General features: G+C 37.6%; 1 protein-coding gene across 6 annotated transcripts in view; it reads right to left on the minus strand.

The window, feature by feature from the left end:
• Positions 1 to 22505, minus strand: part of CD36 (CD36 molecule) — a 129147-nt gene that overhangs the window by 22290 nt on the left and 84352 nt on the right. For 5 of the 6 annotated variants that reach the window (XM_062210686.1, XM_062210603.1, XM_062210269.1 and 2 more), the window contains 2 exons: positions 11287 to 11367; positions 10614 to 10821 (listed from right to left, as the gene is read on the minus strand). In XM_062210686.1, the coding sequence (XP_062066670.1) occupies positions 10614 to 10733 (120 nt within the window). In that variant the 5' untranslated portion in view covers positions 10734 to 10821; positions 11287 to 11367. Of the gene's footprint in view, positions 1 to 10613; positions 10822 to 11286; positions 11368 to 20493; positions 20769 to 22505 lie in introns of those variants that run through there. The other variant, XM_062210340.1, reaches the window with a different exon arrangement.

Consider the following 22505-nt stretch of genomic DNA (forward strand, 5'->3'; position numbering starts at 1 on the left):
TCGAAGAACAGCCAGGATGCAAACCAGCATCCATATGAGATGCTGGCACCACAGGCAGAAGCTTACTATGCCACAGCGCTGGCCACAGTGGACATTGAGGTACTAGGACCACAACCCTTTTTAGGTACCCTCTTGTGACAAGCATCTATGTGTAACCCTGAAGGCTGGACTGTGGATGTTAAAGCAAACAATTGGCAAATTCTAGAGTGACCCTGGGGGAACACCGTTATGGTCAGTAACAATTTAAACGTGTATTCAAATTGTTCCAAAAACTTTTCAAGTTGAACATTAACTTCTTTTATGCCCCTAAATGAGTTTATTTAATTAAGCAGAACATAAAATTGAAGGAAAAAAATTAGAAACTTTTTCCTTTCTTGGATATTTCAGAAGCTTATGGCTTAGCATCTATTAAATGAAGACAATAAATACTTCTAGACAAAAAAAAATAAAATTGACTTCTCCACTCAGAATCCTGCTCAATACAGTTTCTCCAACTCTTAATACATTTGCAGCAACCCGTTACTACAACAGTCTAATCCATCAAGTGTGGGGTACTATTCTGCAAATGAAAAGATGAGATAGGAATATGTCTTCTTAGGCAAAATCTATTAAAATTCACAAAGTCTTGTACCAAAAATAGACAAGAAGAAATTGCATCAATGATAGCACATAAAAACCCTCCACTAGAAATCTGGTTCTTTGCTTCAGGAGCTTTGGGACCAAATGGAAAGTCACCAACCCCCTTAGGGTCAATTTCATTGTTTGCCAAATGAGGGAGTCACCATAGAGGCTCTCACAGTGTCTTTCCTCAGTGCCGACTCTCAGAGCACAAAGTCTATGAAGCTATAGTAACCAATGCAAACACAGGTGATTTTGTAGCCAGAAGTATTTCCAATTAAGTGCCCTGAGAAACAGGCACAGGTAGGAGACCTGTGCAAGGGGAAAAGGAAGAGAACCATTTCACAGAAACAAGTGTAAGGGGATCCATGGATCCAGGAACAAGCTGATCTATTTGTTTCCTTCTCTTGGAAGCATGAGTTCTTAGAACAATGGGTCAGGAAAAGACATCAAACCTAATCTTGTTTTTCAGTAGGGCACAATGAGGCTCTGAGGACCCAGGGAGGTGGCCCCAGAGTGACCTGGGCAAGGAGCAGTGGATTCAGAAAATCCTCCTCTCTCCCCGTACTAGTCCTTTGTTACAGCAGGTCCCAGCTGTCTTTGTTTCTCCTGTCTATCACCCTCTGCACATACTGGGTGGAAGCCAAATAAAGTTTAGTATCTTCAGCATATTCTATTGCTTAATGCTGAGTGTCAGGGAATTCCTCAGAGAACTATCAGGCATGGTGTTAAAACGCAATTACAAAATCCCACGCCGTTGCAAAGCACTTACACTGTGTACACTGGAGCTGCTAAAGTAATGTTCAAATTTCTTGTTTTGAGAACTTGTCTCTGGAAAACTTTCCAGTTGCTCTTCAAAAAGCTTGCTTCCATGCAACAAGCCCCAAATGAAGGCAAAATCACATTAAACCTTATAACCATTCTAAAGATGAAGATGTTTGATGAGAGTGTTGATGCTGGAAACTCTTTACCAATTTCAAGAGACTTTACAAAAGGGGAATTATGCAATTATTATCACACCATAAGAATCTTGGAACCTAAAGCAGTATCTGTAATTGACCACATGCCTCTCCAAGTTCATATGTTATTTCAGCCCCAAATTTAAAGAAAAACTCCAATTCCTATAGAATTCAATAGGGTCTGACATATATAATGCCTACTTAACTGTATAATTCATTTAAGACATTGTAAGTGTTTTAGGCCTTTTTTTCCTCTATATGCTATAAATCATTTTGCCTTATTAGTTGCTGGAGATTTTTTTAATAGAAACGTTGAAAAAATGAATTGAAATGATATATGGAATTATATACTGTTAGAGTTAGCACCACCTTATTTTCAGAGGTAGAAAGGGGAGTTCATAGGAAAAACAAACGTCTGATTCATTGTTATGTGATGATTGTGTAGCAGGCAATGGAGACGTCACAACTTCTCACTCCAGTATTGTACAGTTCCCATAGCGCCAGGATTTGTTCAGACACAAAGGGAAAACTATTGTAGTGGTCAAAACAAATACAGTTCTTCTTCTGATGACATTACTATGTGCCTTAGAAAATTGTGCAGTAGCTACTTGAACAACAAGACTAAATGTGTTAGAGGGTCCTTTAATTGTACGAGGAGTAAAAGATTTTACATCCATGTTAATTTAAAAGAGAAAGATCTTAAATGGAGCTATATTGCCTTGTTTGCAAATCTTTCACTGATTTTGAAGAAAGCTGATAATTATGAAGACAGAATAAAAGATATAATTGAAGACCTCTGACTTGGCTAGTGTGTACATCAACATATATCCCTGACATTAAGTATTCAGATTGTCTAAATCTTATAAATAAGTCTAACCTGATGACTTTGAAATGTCTATTCTACTTTGCCAGTTTCAAGATAGTTATTTTTTTCTTCCATCTTATTGGTTTATTTTTTCAGAAAACTTTTATTTAATAAATATAAATTTCCAAAGTACAACTTTTGGGTTATAACATTTTTTTCCCCTATAACCACCCTCCCACCCACAAATCATTCCATCTCCCATCCCATTCTTCATTAAGATTCATTTTTAATTATCTTTATATACAAAAGATCAATTTAGTATATACTAAGTAAAGATTTCAACAGTTTGCACCCACACAGACAGGCAAAGTATAAAGTACTGTTCAAAGACTAGTTTTACCATTAAGTTGCATAGTACCACACATTAAGGTCAGAGATCCTACATGAGGAGTAAGTGCACAGTGACTCCTGTCATTGATTTAACAATTGACACTCTTATTTATGACGTCAGTAATCACCCGAGGTTCTTGTCTTGAGCTGCCAAGGCTATGGAAGCCTCTTGAGTTCACCAACTCCAACCTTATTTAGACAAGGCCATAATCAAAGTGGAAGTTATTTTTAACAGTCATGTCTTCTTTTTCAAAAAGCAAAAAGTTTATTTGAGATGCAGAGAGAGAGACTGGGCAAGAAAGAGAGGGAAAGGAAGAGGGAGAGGGAGAAGGAAAACATGCTGGCCAGACAGAACTCTCATTTTCTGATTTATTCCCCAGATGCTCCCAACAGCCAGGCTGCGTCAGACCCAAGCTGGGAGTCAAGAATTCAATCCATATCTCACATGTTGGTGTTGGGGACCCAAGCACCTGAGCCATCACTGCTGCCTCCCAAAGTCTGCATGAGAAGGAAGTTGGCATCAGGCACCAGGGCCAGATCTCAAACACAGGCACTGCAGTGTGGGACTGAGGCATCCTAAGAAGCATCTACACCAATAGGCCAAATGGCTGCCCAGGGACAGTCAAGTCTTTTAGAACATACTCAGGCAATTATTGTTCTTGCATGAAATTAGCACTCCTCTACATGACTGGCAACTTTAGCATAACTATTCAAATACTCTTGGTATTCTTTTATGTGTAGGGTAGGTGGAGTACAAATGTAGAAAACATACTGTTTCACTTCCCAGAATCATATATAGCACATTTTGATCTTTGTTTGGACTATTTGGCCGTATGGATGTCCTAACAAAATATAATGGCTTCTTCTTTCAAATCATAGAAGGAAATGAAATGCTATGAGTTTGATTCCCTGTCTGGTCACTTTAATAACCATTTAAATCTGGGCAGGTTACTTGTCCCTCAGTTTCCTTCCCCAGAAAATGAGGATAAAAATAATTTTAGTTAGAACTACATGAAGTTAGTTTTTTTTTTTTTTTTAAGTTTATTTAATTGAAAGAATTACAGAAAGAGAAAGAGATAGTCTTCCAACCTCTGGTTCACTCTCCAAATGCTGTAACAGGACTGGGCCAGGTGTAAGCCAGGAGGCAGGAGCTTCTTCTAGGTCTCCCACATTGGTGCAGGGGCCCAAGCATGTGAGTCATCACCTGCTCCTTTCCCAGGCACATTAACAGGGAGCTGGGTTGGAAGTGGAGCATGGGGCTGGCACTTTTGAGTAGTGGGTGAAGCTGCCACCTGCAGTGCCAGCATCCCATATGGGCACCAGTTCGAGTACTGGCTGCTCCACTTTCGATCCAGCTCTCTGCTGTGCCCTGGGAAAGTAGTGGAAGATGGCCCAAGCCCTTGAGTCCCTGCACCCACATGGGAGACCTGGAGAAAGCTTGTGGCTCCTGGCTTCAGATCAGTGTGTCTCCCGCCACTGCGGCCAACTGGGGAGTGAACCAGCAGATAGAAGACCTCTCCCTTTCTCTGCCTCCTCTTCTCTCTCTGCGTAACTCTGACTTTCAAAGAAAATAGATAAATCTTTAAAAAAAAAAATAAAAGGAAGTGGAGCCGGCGCCGCGGCTCAATAGGCTAATCCTCCGCCTTGTGGCGCCGGCACACCGGGTTCTAGTCCCGGTCGGGGCACCGGATTCTGTCCCGGTTGCCCCTCTTCCAGGCCAGCTCTCTGCTGTGGCCAGGGAGTGCAGTGGAGGATGGCCCAAGTACTTGGGCCCTGCACCCCATGGGAGACCAGGAGAAGCACCTGGCTCCTGCCATCGGATCAGCAGCGCGGTGCACAGGTCGCAGCGCGACAACCGCGGCGGCCATTGGAGGGTGAACCAGCGGCAAAAAGGAAGACCTTCCTCTCTCTCTCTCTCTCTCACTATCCACTCTGCCTGTCAAAAAAAAAAAAAAAAAAAAAAAAGGAAGTGGAGCAGCTGGGACTCAAATTGGCACCCATGTGGGATACTGGCACTGCAGACAGCGGTTTATGCCACAGTGCCGGCCCAAAGTTAGTTATTTTTGAAGGTCAAAAATTGTTGACAACTAGTATTTTCATATAGTTTAAGTTAACAATTATGTTTTTGGTTGCTAAGAGGATGAATAAGTGTGGGCATTAGAACAGTGTAAGCCCACCATGAGTACTTCATATATCTTAGATTTTAGTATTATACAAATACTGTCCACCATTTAGAAGGTTGGCTTTAATATAATTTATTTCCCACACTTCTTTAACTACTTCACATTCTCTACTGCCTGAACCAGTCATGTGCCAATAGCGAATGTACTTTCCTATGACACTTCTATCTCTGCTGTCATCATTTTTATATGCATTCCCTCTAAAAAAAGTAAAATATCCCTTAAATAGCAGAAAGCAGAAACATACTTAAGATACTTCATCCTCCACACCCCTACTCCCATTTGCTCTTAGCTGATCCTAAACAGAACAATTTCTCCAAGTTAAAAAAAATAAATTTACATTAATATATACAATATTATTTCAGAAGACTAGTCATTTTAATAAGCAACTTGTTATTATTTCAATTTATCTGAAAGTAAATTTAGGAACAAGTTACTAAAGGACCATCCTATTCAAGAATAGGGAAAATAAATGATAGTAAAATTGAATGATGGTAGAAATAATAGAAATAAATAATGTTATAGCTGAATAATACTCATTTAATATGCCAAAAAGCTTTAGTTTCCTTTTGCTATGACATAGTCAATAACACAGGGATTAAATTCATATTTATTTAATATTCTCTTTGTTGTGCAATGTTCACTAAGCATTTTATTGAGTGATATTAACAATGTCAAGTAATACTTTATCTTTGGCAAATGATGGCAGAACTTTGACCTTTTTCCAAAGTGCTTTGGTGGTTTCCACATTGATAGCAGCTCATGCTGTTGACTTTTATTCTGCTAGAATGATTGTGTGAACCTCTGGCTTCACACAAATCAATTAGTAAAAAAAAGAAAAAAAAAGGGAGGTTTGAGCTGTAATCCATAACTAGCATAAAATCGTCAGTAACTATCTCTTTGAAAGAAACAGAAAAACTAAATAAGTTAGAAGTAAAATTTCTGGTCTATTTTAGAACATTTCAAATGATACAAATAGGGTGTCATTATTTAGAACTGGAAGGTATAAGGGAGTTGACCTTAAAAATTTGATGATTTTCTGATCTTTTCAATGAAGCACTTTAATTCTTTTTTTCAAAATAACATTTTCTAAATTTGCTATCAATTGAAATAATAAGTAATATTTGGTGAGATGCAATAATAAACATATAAGAACTCAACAGCATTGAAATTCTTATTTGTTTGTAAAATAACAACATAACCCTAAGTGCATCTCAGGTGAGAGTGAGACACTTGACTCTCTAGGTTTACATGTAATTCACAGATTTGAATCTTCTCTGCCAAAGATATGCGTATGCCACTCTCACTTTAAAAATAGTTTTGTAAACTAAAGGAAAGGGATATAGTCTTACATAAATAAGAAGTTCCAGCATCTTTATATGACAAAAATTGATAAAGTGTATATGGTTGTTATACTTTTAGCAAATCTGAGAGCAAACTTGAACTTGGCCTTGGGTCAGCCACAGACCTTGGTCATAGTAAATTCCAATGATGAGTCCTGGTCTAGAATATATGGTAAATGTAATATCATTTGACAGTTCTTTTTAGAAGTCATCATTTCCTCAACCCTTGGCTCTGTACTTCCTCCTTCTTGAGTCTGACTCCATTAACCTCTTCCTTCTGCTTTGTGAAAGACGGCACAGATAGTCTACATTTCAAAACCAAGACCGAAAAGCACATTATTCTGTTATTTCCTTCTTCCCTTGAGCTCTGGCTTCCTATCACATCCTAAGAAATTACACCCCCTTGTTTCTATTACTTCATCTGAAATCATTTCTTTCCCTTTTTGCTTTTGTATTCCTGCCTCCAAATTATGCCCAAATCCTGCAGCAACCTTTCTATTCTTTTCTCTCTTCATTTAATCTCACTGGAGAACAAATCTGTTTTGTCTGTCATCTCTATAGCCATGATCAAATCCACATGAGCTGTGATTTTAGAGTACAGAATGATCTTCATATCAAACAATGTGTAAAATCCTTTCATGTCCTAACTTATGTATTTCTATTAAGAATTCATAGACATCTTGCATTTTTTTATTTCATCTCTCCTAATCCAGCCCCCTTTTCCAAACTCCCATTATATTCTATTATCCATTGATGTTTTCTGTGTACCCTCCATGCCAGACCAGAATGCTTTGGCTATATAATGTACATATTATGCAAACTCATTTCTGAAAAGGAATCCTAAATTCTTGAAAGTGGTCATGGCCTACATAGTTTCCTTTTGTTTTGCTGGTTTAGGTCTCCATATTTTTCAGCCCTTTCTATTGTGGAAGCATAGCATGCAAGGCTATGTATATATCTCTATCTTTAGATTGCCTACATCTGGCAACTGACTCCCTTTCCTAGGTGTTAGATAAGTTGGCAAGTTGATTTAACAAATTTTGTGCCTGTAATAAGAGGGAAATAATTTTATCTCCTCCTAGAAATTTGTGAAGATTAAAGAAGTTGGTATATAGGCACTCTTAGTAAGTACCACATGAAACCCAGCCACTTGATGCTCTCAATCTCTGAATGTAGGTTTTGTTATAGCTTACCTTTAGTAAGAAGCATTTAGCAACTACTACTTCATTTTAAAACATCAATTAAAATATTCTTTGGTCTGTGGGTCAAAACTTCCTAAACTTAAGCCTATGTTGCTTTGCTAATCATTCCTTTTGTCAATCCGTCATTCCTGGCACATTCCCCACCTTCTTCTTTCCCTCTGGGCTGTTGTCTATTAGACTTCCAAATTTCATACTTCAAAACCCAACTGAAGTTCCACCTTCTTCCTGAAATATTTTGGATGTTCTGAGATATTTCTTTATAAACAGCATCTACTTTTCCATATTATACACCTACAATTCAACTCTAGATTCTCACATCTATCTATTTTTTATGACACAATTTTCCCCAGTTGCAACTTACACTGTTGAGGTAAAAATTTATTTTTTTCTCTTAGTCACTTTACAAAAAGTACTTTTTGACATCTGTCATCTCTTATTTTCTCATGATTATTATGAGCCTATGGATAAATATTAAAGAGCTGGCTGAAAATATATGCTGGAATTCACATGTCAACCAGGAGAGAATGGGTATACAGTTTGTTGCATGAAGCAGAAAATAAATTAGAGGATCAATGTCCAGCTATTGATGATCTAAAATGTGTCTGGAAAAAAAGAGTCTAAAAGCCTGTATACTGGGAAATGATTGTGACTTTTCCATTTAGAAGACTTTTGCAAAAGAAATTATAGTTTGTGCTAACATAGACATTGATCCTGTGCTGTCAGTGGAGAAAGGCCAAGTGAGAAGCACAGTTCACAGAGGGGGAGGGTGTCGAACAATGGCAATACCACCTTGCATTAATGGACAAGTTGTGCTTCATCATCACCTGTCTGTCCCTAATAGCCTACAGCAAAAACATTGTCAAGAGAACTGGAGATTCAAAGGCCAGAGATATAATTCAACTCAATCAGTGCATGAGGCTGAAGATCTACAATATATCAGCAAGAGAGGAGCTGGGAATTCTTATACTATCACTGAATAAATGTAGGATTCAAATATAGGCATTATTACTCTAAAGATCCCCATACAATGAATCTTTTAAAAATCACAGAAAATATGTATGATAAAACCAGGCATGGATTACAAGTTTTTTTGCCCACAAATAAACTTTTTTAAAAATTCCATTTCCCATGAACTTTTTGCAGTCCTCACATATTTTATATTAAGACAATAAACATTCAGTGAGAAGATTTCCTTTAACTTTAAAACCTTTAGCACTTTTAGCTAAAGAAAGAAAAATCAAAATATAGTAGTAACACCTTGTCATGAGTAACGAGATTTGAAATTAATTCTTCATATTACTTTGTCAGTTAAGTCCATGATTCCATGAAGTAAAATGGTGTTTATATTCCTAGTAAGTTGATGATGTCAGACATGGATGAATGGAGAAGAGAGACAAAATTCTGGACAGTAACAGAAATTTCAGTATGAATTGGTTGGTCTACCACAGTTTTTGGTTCAATTCTTATTGTTTTCCATTGTGTACTATGTTAACTCTGTCCAGGTCCTTGAAACCCTGACCAGGCTGTGTTTAATTTGGCCAGCATTGTGTTTTAAAAGATGGACATATATGCTTTTGGGCAGGACACAAACTCTCAAGTTCACAACAGTCTTTGTGCTTCATTTTATCTTTTTCTTGGCAGCTTAATTTTTGTAACCCTGCCATTGAATATGCCATCCCGCTTCAGGATTTCAGCAGGCATGCCTCTCCTCACTATCTTCTTTTTATTGAATGTTCTGGTAAGTCAGTGTGAGGCTAATCAGAATGAACTTGGCTGAGACAAATTCTAGAGTGTCAATCAAATTGGTCTAATTTTTCTTAAAACTACAGTCAACTTGTTGAGATATGCTGAGATATATCTCACATAATATATTTCAAAAAGTATTTTCTAGGCCGGCGCCGCGGCTCAATAGGCTAATCCTCTGCCTGCAGCGCTGGCACACCAGGTTCTAGTCCCGGTCGGAGCGCCGGATTCTGTCCCGGTTGCCCCTCTTCCAGGCCAGCTCTCTGCTGTGGCCCGGGAGTGCAGTGGAGGATGGCCCAGGTCCTTGGGCCCTGCACCCCATGGGAGACCAGGAGAAGCACCTGGCTCCTGCCTTTGGATCAGCGCGGTGCGCTGGCTGCAGCGGCCAGTGGAGGGTTAACCAACGGCAAAGGAAGACCTTTCTCTCTCTCTCTCTCTCTCACTGTCCACTCTGCCTGTCCAAAAAAAAAGAAAAAAAAAAAAGAAAAAAGGTATTTTCTGAGTCAAATATAAAAAGTATCAGTAAGATAACCAGCTTTTCACACATTTGAGATACTGCATTACTATAAAATGTAACAGTTTACCAAACTGACCAACTTATTTATCAGTTTATCAAATGTTTGTGCTCCAATATTAAACATAGTGTTGGGGCCGGCACTGTGGCTCAGTGGGTTAATGCCCTGGCCTGAAGCACCAGCATTCCATATGGGCGCTGGTTCCAGACCTGGCTGCTTTACTTCTGATCCAGCTCTCTGCTATGGCCTGGGAAAGCAGTGAAAGATAGCCCAAGTCCTTGGGTCCCTGCACCTGTGTGGGAGATCTGGAAGAAGCTCCTGGCTCTTGGCTTCAGATTAGTGCAGCACCGGTCGTTGTGGCCAATTGGGGAGTGAACCATCGGATGGAAGACCACCCCCCTGCCTCTCCTCTGTGTAACTCTCTTAAATAAATAAATAAATCTTAAAAAAAAACATAGTGTTTAATATATCCATATGATTTTACTGTTATCAATAGTAATCAAAATTCAACTACTTTATATCTACTTAGCAGATACCTTTATTATTTCTCATTCCAAAGCACATCAACATATTCTTTGAACATAACTGAAAATAATTATTTCTACTAACTTTCAGATCCGTGAATAGCTTTTATCTGAATTTGGATGTAAGATGGGAACATATTCATGTTATGTACACATTACACTTGCAATGTTTTCCACAGGGTCACTTCTCTGTCATGTCCAGTTACAGTGATCGTGATTATCCTTATGTTAAAGAAACAGAATTACTGATTACCATGGAATATGTAAGTCCCCATAGCCAAAAAATAGAAGAAATACGTAGTATGATAAGAAATACTGTTTGGATTACTCGTACCTTTTTAATTGTCTTCTCAATCAGTATGTCTCCAACTGGCATTAGAATACCTCCTAACACAGCCAGCACCACACCGATCACAGCCCCTGTGATAAGACCACAGTTCCGGTCGCAGCCCATTTTCTTTTGTGGGAAACAAATGAAGGTTATGCACCTGCTTCTTCCAAACTCCCAGGTATGATTCAAGTGTTTTCTACCAAGCTTGGTTCTGTCATTAGAAAAAGATCATAAAACAGAGGTATAAATATCAGCACAAAAAGTTCAAAGTACAAAGACAACATGCAACTGAAACATAGTTTTTCCAGTTATAAATGGACTAATTCTTCAGTTCTACCAAACTCACTTTCTGGCTGCTGCTTCTCTTTATTGCTCCTAAACTATCTACAGTGCCAGAAACCATACTGTATATTGTGTTTCTTCAAAATCCTCCTCTGAATTTTATTCCCATGGGTGATTAACACATTGAAACCTTATCTGGGGAAAGCCACGCTCCTGTACTCTCACCCGCAGACACTATCTCCAAGCCTGGGATGATCGGTTGCATCCTTGCCCTCTATCTGGCTTCTCCACCAAAACATAATCATCTCCACCCCACCTGTAGTTCTCCAACTGCCAAGCAAGGAGGGTAGCATGTTTTGGGTTTTCCTTGTTTCTTTTTCATATTTTACTATACCTTATTCACGATTAAACAGGATTTCACAGGAAATAATCTGAGGAACTTCAGACAGATTCAGTTCTTCCAATCATTTGTAAGCTTTTAAAAACAAAAGTATGGATAAACAGATAAAATATTATGTAAAAAATATTGTCAGAAAATTAATAGTTGAATATACTCAAATGCAATCATAAGGATAACCATTTTAAAAAATCTTTTTCATGGATACTGAGTTCATGTCTAAACTGTATATTTCATTTTATATACAATTATAACATAAAACTTGGACTAAAACAAAATATGGAATGGATGGATCCTATTGTAATAAGATTAATATTCTTCAAAGCACATTCATTTGAATTATTTTGGTTCTGATGGGATTTTTTCCATAATGAAATTTACCTGTCATTGAGACACAATAATGTGCTTTGAAGCTTATAAAGAAATAGTCTCAGGGTGGAAGTACTTAAGGCATCCATGTCCCATATCAGAATACCTGGACCCTATATCTAGCTCTGGTTCCTGACTTTAGCTTCCTAGAGTACTGATGATGGCTCAAGTAATTGGATCTCTGCCACCAGCATTAAAAACTCAGATTGAGTTCCCAAGTCCCAACTTCAACCTAGCCCTGTCCCTGCCATTGCAGGCATTTGGGAGGGACACAGAAGATGGGAACATATTGCTCTCTGCTCCTCTCTTTCATTAACTAACTAATTTTGTTTTGTTGTTGTTGTTGTTTTTTCATTTATTAAACTTTTATTTAATGAATACAAATTTCCAAAGTACAGCTTATGGGTTACAATGGCTTCCCCCCTCCCATAACTTCCCTCCCACCCGCAACCCTCCCCTTTCCTGCTCCTTCTCCCCTTCCATTCACATCAAGATTCATGACCAAGGAAAACACAGGTATTAGCAGTACAAAAGCTGTAGTTCAAAAAGAGGTGCACACAGAATATAATTGCCAATAATTTTAAAAATTTCTTTATTTTCATTCTATTTAAAAGGCAGAGATAAAGAAAGAGGAACAGAGAAGATCTTCCATCTTTTGGTTCCCTTCCCAAACGCCCACAACAGCTGGGGCTAGGCTACATCAATTTCAGGAGATTGGAACTCTATCCTGTCTCCCATGTGGGCAGCAGGAGCACAAGTACTTGAACTAACACCTGCTGCCTCCCAAGGTGTGCATTAGCAGGAAGCTGGAATTGGGAGAAGAGTTCGAATTTGAACCTGGGTGCTTGGATATGCCCTGCAGGCATTGCAAGTGATTCTTAACTGCTGCCCCATTACCAATGATTGTAGGAAAATCCATATTTTCTTATGATCTCAGTTCCCTCCCCTCAAACCCCGCATGCTTTTTTGCCATAGAAGTATCATTCTCTCTGCCAGTATGTATATCCACTTGAGAAAACTTTCAGGTTCTCAGACCTATTACATCAGAGCTAAGAAAACAATGGTGAAAGATAACTGCTACAAAATTTATTGAGTCTTTTTATCCTTTATGATTTCTGTTTCCTGAGGATTCTGTCACTGTTTATCAAGGTACCCTATCAACTCAGTCCCACTGAGGTCATAGAGACTGGGAAGGTCATTACTGTCACATGTTTTCATCAATGTAAAAGGAACACACATAAGCATGTACAATTGGTTTATTTTTCCTGTGAACTTTTATGTCTCCCTGAGCACGGGGGACTGGCTTTTTATTAATCATTTGGGGTGGAGCAGAAATAACAGCTTCCTTACCCTTTGAACACATGCACTGTGCCACCTCCTGTGCTTTAGCAAGTATTGCCATCATGAAAAAGGGTAATTTGTTTAAGATTGATAATAAAGACTGAATATTATCAAATAATGCATTTCCTTTGCAAAGTATAATTATATAGTGCCTTAAACATTTTTTAAAGATTTATTTAATTTGAAAGGCAAGGGGTGTGTGTGTGTGAGAGAGAGAGAGAGAAAGAAAAAGATCTTCTATCTGCAGGTTCTCTCCCCTAGTGGCCCCATTGGCTGGGGCTGGATATGGCCAAAGCCAGGAACCTGGAACTCCATCCTGGTCTCCCACATAGGTGGTAGGGACACAAGTCATTTCACCATCTTCCAGTGTCTTCTCAGGTGTATTAGCAGGGAGTTATATTGGAAGTGCAGCAGAATTGGCATTCCAGTCTCAGTTGCTGGTGTTGTAAGCAGCAGCCTAACCACACCAGCCTGCTTAAATTTTTCTTGAAACATAATCATTTAAGCTACCATAGTAATTGCTAAATAGCAAATGTCACCCTGGGGTTGTATGTGCTGGAAACCAACAATCTATCTTGAAGTTATACTTAAGGAAGCAATAAAAATACAGCTCTGCAAATTGGTGTAATAGAGGTTAGAAGACTGGAGATTAAACCAAAGATGGATGTACCATTCTCTTGCCAGGTGAGAGTGAGCCAGCCAATTAATTTGTTTGCCCCTCAAAGTCCCCCAGTGTAGAGTGAAATGTGAAGAGGAGATCAGAAGTTTTAAGACAAGCAGCTGAACCAGTGCATCACCTCCATAAGTCATAAGAGCTGCCGTCTCTAGACACACAGACTAAGTATGTGGGCTTCTATGCACTCTGAGCCCAGACAACAGTGGACAGGCCAGTGTAGTGCCTATGCTCTGTCTTCTTTAAACTTAAAACTGAAGTGAGACAGTGTACACATCCCACTGCTATTAAGCAAAATTCATTAGAAAACAGAAGTATGAAGTAATGTATTCTGTTGAATCATGCCTAGACAGATTGCTTATATAACATTAGACTCGGTGGTATGTGAGCAAAGGTAAAAGTATTAATCTTTAATTATTTCATTCATATACTCAATTTGAGAGATAAAGAGAGAGAGAGAACTTATCTACTTCAAGTTTCAACTAATGAACTTTTACTACCTTGCTGTAAACTTCTACTTTTCCCCTAAGCATAGGACAGTCATTTGACATTCCTTGGGTTCATTTATTATTCTGCAGTGAGTGCCTTGAAATCATGAATAATGAGATATTGCTGTTATAATCATACTTTATCTTTATGCTGCCTAATACAAAATTATAATTAGTTTCAAATTTACCAGAGGCAAAAGAAGGACCAAACACATGGAGGACAGGCACTGAGCATTGAAAGAAAAGTTCAGGTTACACAGAATATTCTATTTAACACCTCTCCACTCTTATTTATTGTCAGAGAAAAGGTATAGTTTCTCTCTACCATTTCATCAAATGTGGCTATTTATAGCATGCAAAGTTTGGGTATTGCATACTTGGGTTTTTTTTTTTTTAATGGATAGCTTCCTAAATATTAAGTAGATAATTAATTTCACTTGCTAACCCTGAATTCAATTTTATTTTTTACGGGTTATTTGCCTTTTAAGAAACAGACAAAACTTTGATATATCATAATTTACTTCTTGCTTAGAGTTCTTAAATTTGGATAGCAAATAGTTTCAGACAATTCTTCAGACTTATATAAAGAAAGAAGAGGGTCCCAGAGCTATGGCAGGGCAGGTAAAGCTGCCACCTGCAGTGCTGGCATTCCATATGGGTATTGGTTCGAGTCCTAGATGCTCTACTTTCAATCCAGCTCCCTGCAAAAGCCCCTGAGAAAGCAGTAGAAGATGGCCCAAGTCCTTGGATCCCTACACCCACATGGGAGACCTAGAAGAAGCTCTTGGCTGCTTGCTTTGGATGGGCCCTGCTCTGGCCATTGCAGCCATTTGGGGAGTGAACTAAAGGATGGAAGACCCCTCTCTTTCTCTTTCTCTTTCTCTTTCTCTTTCCCTTTCTCTTTCTCTTTCTCTTTCTCTTTCTCTTTCTCTTTCTCTTTCTCTCTGCAACTTAGCCTTTCAAATAAATAAATAAATTTTAAAAAAGGAAAGAAAGGAAAATAAATGGCAGAATATAAGATGTTCCCTTTGACTCTTAGACTTATCAGTGTGATCAATTGTGAACTGAAATTGATCACTTGGACTAGTGAGATGGCATTGGTACATGTAATCTTGATGGGATAGTATTGGAATCCCCTGGCACATTTCTAACTCCACCATTTGGGGCAAGTCCAATTGAGCATGTCCCAAATTGTTCATCTATTTCCTCCCTTATTCTCTAAGGGATCACACAAATAAGACTAATGTCTGCGAATACTAACTGATAGAATAAAAAAGGGAGAGAACGATCCAACATGGGAAGTGGGATACACAGCAGACTCATAGAATGGCAGATGTCCTAAACAGCACTCTGGCCTCAGAATCAGCCCTTAAGGCATTCTGATCTGGCTGAAGAGCCCATGAGAGTATTTTAGGCATGGAAAGCCAAGACATTCTGAAAACAAAAACAGAAACAAAAACAAACAAACAAAAAAACACCTAAATGAAAGATCTCTGCGAGTGAGATCCCAGCAGAAAGAATGGGCCATCAAAGAAGGAGGTACCTTTCTCTGAAGGGAGGAGAGAACTTCCATGTTGACTATGACCCTATCGGAATAAGATCAAAGTCAGTGAACTCTAAAGGCTTCCATAGCCTTGGTAACTCATGACTAGAGCCTGGGGAGATTTCTGATGCCATAAACAAGAGTGTCAAATTGTTAAGTCAACAACAGGAGTCACTGTGTACTTATTCCACATGTGGGATCTCTGCCTTAATGTGTTGTCCAATGTGAAGTAATGCTATAACTAGTACTCAAACAGTATTTTGAACTTTATGTTCTCTGTGGGTGCAAACTGATGAAATCTTCACTTAATATATACTAAATCGATCTTCTGTATATAAAGATAATTGAAAATGAATCTTGATGTGAATGGAATGGGAGAGGGAGCGGGAGATGGGAGGGGTGCGGGTGGGAGGGAAGTTATGGGGGGGAAATAGCCATTGTAATCCATAAACTGTGCTTTGGAAAATATTATATTTACTAAATAAAAGTTTTTTAAAAAGGCTGGTGCCGCAGCTCAATAGGCTAATCCTCCACCTGCGGCGCCGGCACACTGGGTTCTAGTCCCAGTTGGGCGCCGGATTCTGTCCCAGTTGTCCCTCTTCCAGGTCAGCTCTCTGCTGTGGCCCGGGAGTGCCGTGGAGGATGGCCCAAGTCCTTGGGCCCTGCACCCCATGGGAGACCAGGAGAAGCACCTGGCTCCTGGCTTCGGATCAGCGCAGTGTGCTGGCCGCAGCATACTAGCTGCGGCGGCCATTGGGGGGTGAACCAATGGCAAAGGAAGACCTTTCTCTCTCTCTCTCTCACTGTCCACTCTGCCTGTCAAAAAAAAAAAAAAAGTTTAAAAAAAAAAGAATATAAGATGTTACTAGTTACATGCTTTTCCTGATTCTCAAGGTGAATAAGAGTTCCTGATTTATAGATTATAAATCCTATTCCTTTTTAGAACTCAGAGTAGATTATATTCCCTTGGGCTGTTTTTGAAAGGAGGGATAAAAGGAACTTTTTCTGATGTCAAATTAATAGAGTGTTTTTATAATGAACTTTTAAGCAATATAACCTTCCAATACTTTGGGAATTCAAGAACTGAGCTTATTGCAAAACTTGTGGTAGACTGAGCTATAAGAGGCTTCTCTAGAAAACAGACTAGAGGGGCAGGCGCTGTGGCGTAATAGGTAAAGTCTCCACCTGCATTGCTGGCATCCCACATGAGCACTGGTTCAAGTCCCAACTGCTCCACTTTCTATCCAGCTATATGCAATGTCCTGGGAGAGCAGTGGAAGATGGCCCAAGTCCTTGGACCCCTGCACCTGCATGGGAGACCTGGAAGAAGCTCCTGGCTCCTGGCTTCTGATTGGCGCAGCTCCAGCAGTTGCGGCCAATTGGGGAGTGAATCATTGGATGGAAGACTTCTCTCTCTCTCTGCCTCTCCTTCTCTCTGTGTTTAACTCCAGCTTTCAAGTAAATAAATAAATCTTAAAAAAAAGTTTGGAACATGAGAGCAAATCCACAGAGAATCTATAATTATTCCCATGTGTGAACAAAGCTGTGTTCCCTGGGAAACTCCACCCAGAGGTAACTTTTCTGGGATATGAACTATGAAATTGGAAATAGTTTCAGATTTCCAGGGTTTTTGTACCACCAATGAGTCCCAGTACCCAGGTGACATTTTCCTGCTGATGATTAGATACCTAAAATTTCCTATTAGCCTTCCTTCCACTTTTTCTTAGAATAGGAAACTAGATCACACACTTGTGATTCTATTAAGTACATGTAGTCATCTTTTTCATACACAGACTCTTCAACATTTGCCCATAAAATCCAATTTGTAGAGTTACTGGGGATGATTAATCCAACAATAGGTTGAAAAAAGTATAAAATCTAGTTTCCAAAATTAACACAATGTTTTTTCCAGATTTTTACCCTATGCAAACCATGCCATGGTTCCCTAGACATATGTGGGATAACAGATCGAAATCCAATCTCATAGAAATAGGTGAAACCCATTTTTAAAATTGGTTCTGTTTCATCATTGGAAACAGAAGGTCATTAGATTCACCTTCATGAAGTACTATTCAATTATAGAACTCTCCTTTTAAATTTGATGCACAATACCCAAGAGCAACGAAAAGCTAACTGGTATAAGAAGAGGACAGGTAGGTGGTGCTGTAGCATAGTAGGCTAAGCCTCCACCTGCAGCACCAGCATCCCTTAAGGGAGCTGGTTTGAGCCCTGGCTGCTCCACTTCTGATCCAGCTCTCTGCTTACTGCCTGGGAATGCAGCAGAATATAGGTTAAGTGCTTGGGTCCTTGCACCCATATCAAAGACCCGGAAGAAGCTCAGGGCTGCTGGCTCTGGGTCAGGCTAGCTCCAGTCATTGCAGCCATTTTGGGATTGAGCCAGTGGATGGAAGACCTTCCTCTGTGTCTCTCAGTCTCTCTGTCTATAACTCTGCCTCACAAGTAAATACATAAAATATTTTAAAAAAAAAAGGAAAATAGGGCAGGAATTGTACCCATTCAAACTTTCAGTCACACTGTACTTGGGCTCTGAGTTACTGAATGAAACCCAATGCCTCTACCCAAAAAATAAATAGAATTAGAAGATGACCAACATCTTCTGGTATAGAAGTTACCATAATCTTTTGCCTTTCTTGTATGTGCCTTTGCATACTATCAAAATATATGCAGGTAACAATATATAATATAAATATTCTCTGAATAGATACTTGTCATATAAAACAATACTACACCTAGCTAAATTGTATAACTCAAATATCACAATAATAATCATACATATAAATGTATTGGGCTTCACATATTATACTCAGGTTCCTTCTAAAATGAATTCTTCTATTAGAGGTATATGAACTAGGGATTACTACAAGTTTGAAATGCCTCTTGTAGAGTAATAGTAACTTAAACACGTTTGCCTAGAAAAACTCTTAATTTCAAAACATATTTTTTTTCACACCCAAAATTCTAGTATAAATAGAAAGATACTAATAAGCTTGCAGGAGTTAGGATTGTGGGTGTGAAGTTGAGAGCTGAAGTTGAGAGCTAAAGTTGAAGCTCTTAGAGTTTGTCACTCAATTTTCTCAAAAATGAGTTTTTGTACACCAAATAAGATTAAAAGTATTAAATAAAATTAAATGTAATAGTGTATAAAATTCTCATGGAGGGATTTATTTTAAAATGTCATTTTAAGCAACTATAACAAAGTTACTTCCTATTGCCCATGTTGTTTCAGAATTATAATAAATGTATACATGTTATGCAAATAGTAATGATTATTTTAAACTTACAATAAAATTTGATTACATATACATTTATACACATATGTATATGAAATGAAAATACCATGCAAATGGAAAGGAAGCCGAAAACAATGTTACTTGAAATTTTTAGCAAAATCTTGTGCTAGTCAACTAAAACATGATTAAATCAGAAAATGAATTACTTCTTTCAGCAGATAAAAGACAACACATACAAAGCAAATATATTTGTGTAAACTTGGCCAAAACTTTCATAAAATAAAGGCAGTAATGTTACTTATTAGATAAGTTCCAAAGCTTTCAGTACACTCTGTACAAGTACCTCTCCAACTGTAATTATAATAGTCCTCCCAAGCTAAGCTGTTATCTGATAGTTTTGTATTTGGTTCATTTTTCTGGTTTACTAATAACTTTAGTAGATTAAAAGATTTATATGTTTTTCCTCTTAATTAATGTCAAAGAATGACTAGATTCTTTATATAACAAAACTTTTTAGATATTTCATTTCAGTTTAGGGCAATATTTAAAGCATTGCTTTCTTTCCACTTCAACAGACATCACTGACTTAAAACCAAATGGGAAAAGACTGCAAATCTTTACAAAAAATTTATCAATATGTTTTGTGATAACTCCAGACACTGTTTGAAATTTACAATACAGAATTTATGCCATTTACAGTTATTTAGAAATTTACTTGGATAAGCGAGCCTCTTAATTTCTCCAGAATGCTTTGTCTCTTATTCAAATTCTATATCATGTAAGAAAACAGTTCACTAGATTGCCAAAAACATTTATTTTAGTTATTCTACTAAATTCTACTAAATTGTAAGCTAATTTATACTAATTAATGTCAATATTTAAAATTTAAATTCCTACTAACAATTATTGCATCTTTATTAATGAAAAATGCTTAATAATTTCATATCCGAGTTACACATTTAATTTAATCATGTAGACAAATTCAGTTTCCAAAAGGAACTGTGAAATTTAGCCTGGAAACTAAGCAAACTAATGATTCTGCAAATTAATAATGAGTTAAAAATTGCATACTACAGAGCATTCTGACCTGAATGACAAGACATTTATATAAATAAATCCCATTATATTTAGTATTATTTTGATAATTTTCATTATCTAAACTAAGCATCTTGTATAAATAGACTGAACACAAAATAAATATTTTTACAATAATCTAAATCAGACAATAAATCATTTTAAATGTTAGCAAATAAATGTTTGCATGTAAACAAAAGATACTAAACATCAAATAGTGAAATGTCTTTGAACATGGTTCTAATAGTTTATAAACATAAAATGTAGGAAGATTGACAAGCTGGAAAACACAACAAACCTGGTTTTTAAATAAAGCCTAGTGACTTTAAGACAAGAGCTATTATTTTTGGTTGTCTTTATTAATAAAATATCTTAGGAGTCTTTCCATAGTAGTGTCATCTCCCATCATTTGGGAGTGGGAGTCTCTACATCTTTTTTTTATTTAAGAAAAACCATATGACTTACCTTTAGAAGGGCTAAAAAGGATTTTTCGAACGAATGCTCCAACATTTGAATAGACAATTCTTAATAGGACCAAATGGTATTCCGCAGAAAAATCTTACACCAAAATTCTCATTACATAAGTGTGTGAGAGTTTAAATATGCTTTAAAAAAACCCTACAACGTCAGATCCCAGTGTGTGGCTCACTGCCAGAGGAATTGAAAAAAACAAGAAAGAAAGAAACTCACACACATCATGCTACTGGTATGGCTCATCAGAGTCTATTTTTGTGATCATGTGAAGACCCATCACCTATATCTGAGCTACTCAGCAGTACTTTTTTTTTTTTCTTGGCCGTTTTGCCATCCAAGTAAGTCAGAGGCCAGAGAAACAAAAAGAACTGCTCTGCAGAGCCATCTCTAATACATTCCGTTTTCCTTTAGAATCTTTATTCCAGATGCTGAACTGAGACTGGGAGCAGAAACAGTGAATCGGGAAGGAAAAGCCTATTTTCACTTCTGTGTCATGACTGGGCTTGCAAAACTCATCTTGTCAATATTAAATAAAATGTGTTTTTCTCTATAGAGCATAACTCTGAAGAGCTCTGTGATTAACCACCCTAAAAACAATCGGATATTCTGTCAATCAACAAAGATGACAACCAGGCTTAAAAAAAGGAAGCAGCCTATTGTTCTCAATGAACATTCTTAACCATTTATCATTTTCTGTTTGTTTTACATTAGTTTCACAAGCACAGCAAAGTTCTCCTACCAAAAATGAAATCCCTTACACATCTTCAGTCCAAATAGGACTATTAAATAATATTTACATGCAATTACTATAGAGGTTGAACATTTAATGTTTAAAAAAAAATGCCATTAAATCATTTTCAAAGTCATTATTTTTATAGCTAATCAAAACAGAAGGACTTGCGCTTTGGAGGTAGAGGGCCTCTCATTATTAAATCTTCATTTGTAGAAAGAAATCCTCCGAATCTTACAGGCAAATCTTCAGAAGGTTAAATTAGCCTGGATCTCACAGGCTAGCTGGATAAATGTCTCAAGTCAACTTTGACATAAAGCAAGCTAAGAATAACAGCCAGAGGTATATTTAGTCCATTAGATCATATGTAAGCCAGTTTTTGTCATTAGGGTGCCCACGCTGTCCCTTTCAGTCGTGTGTGGCAGCACATTGCAGGCAGTAGACACGATGTGAAAAGGAACCAGCGACTCTTTCTGGCATTTTCCAGAATTTTTTTTTTACTGACATGTTTATTTAAAAATTAATAAACCATAAAAATACTTTAGGTATATTAGGATGAGTTTTCTAAATTTCAGACCACTTAATTAGGAGAGAATAGAAATCGCTCAGAGAAATCTTATTATGATTATCCTTTCCATTTAAATGAATAACTCCTAGAGATTCCAGGAAACTTAAAAAAGGCAATTGTTCCATGGCTGGAACTTTTTAAGGTTGGCTGTATCGTGTGAAAATGCAGTATGGTATAAATGTTACTTTAATACATATATTTCTTAAAAATATATTATAGCTATTTGTTTGGTATTTAAGCCACTTTGATATATTTTCTTCTTAACCTTTTTTCTCATTTGTACATATTCACAGACCAATATGACAATTCAGAAATACTTGCCAACACAACAGGTCTCCAGACAAGATACTTTTGAAAGTCATATTTTACACGTATTGAAAGGATTGGTAAATCATCAGGAAAATATGAATATTATTAGCGAAAGATATTTCAGAAGCAAATAGACACAAAATAGATGGCTGCCTTGGCACTGGTCTTACTTGGCTCTGTATTTAACTGATGGCCTGGTGCCATCCAAGTCTCTGCAGAGGAAAACGTCACACATTGCCATGAGCTGGTTGTTCAGACAGGCAAACTGACATTCCCAGAAGCAGCTGCTGGGTGTTTAAAAGCCCAGTCTGTTGAAATCTTTAGTATATACTAAAGTATATACTAAGCTGATCTTCTATATATAAAGATAATTGAAAATGAATCTTGATGAAGAAT

This window comes from Lepus europaeus, chromosome 1 (assembly GCF_033115175.1).
Source record: "Lepus europaeus isolate LE1 chromosome 1, mLepTim1.pri, whole genome shotgun sequence".
Taxonomy (NCBI): Eukaryota; Metazoa; Chordata; class Mammalia; order Lagomorpha; family Leporidae; genus Lepus; species Lepus europaeus.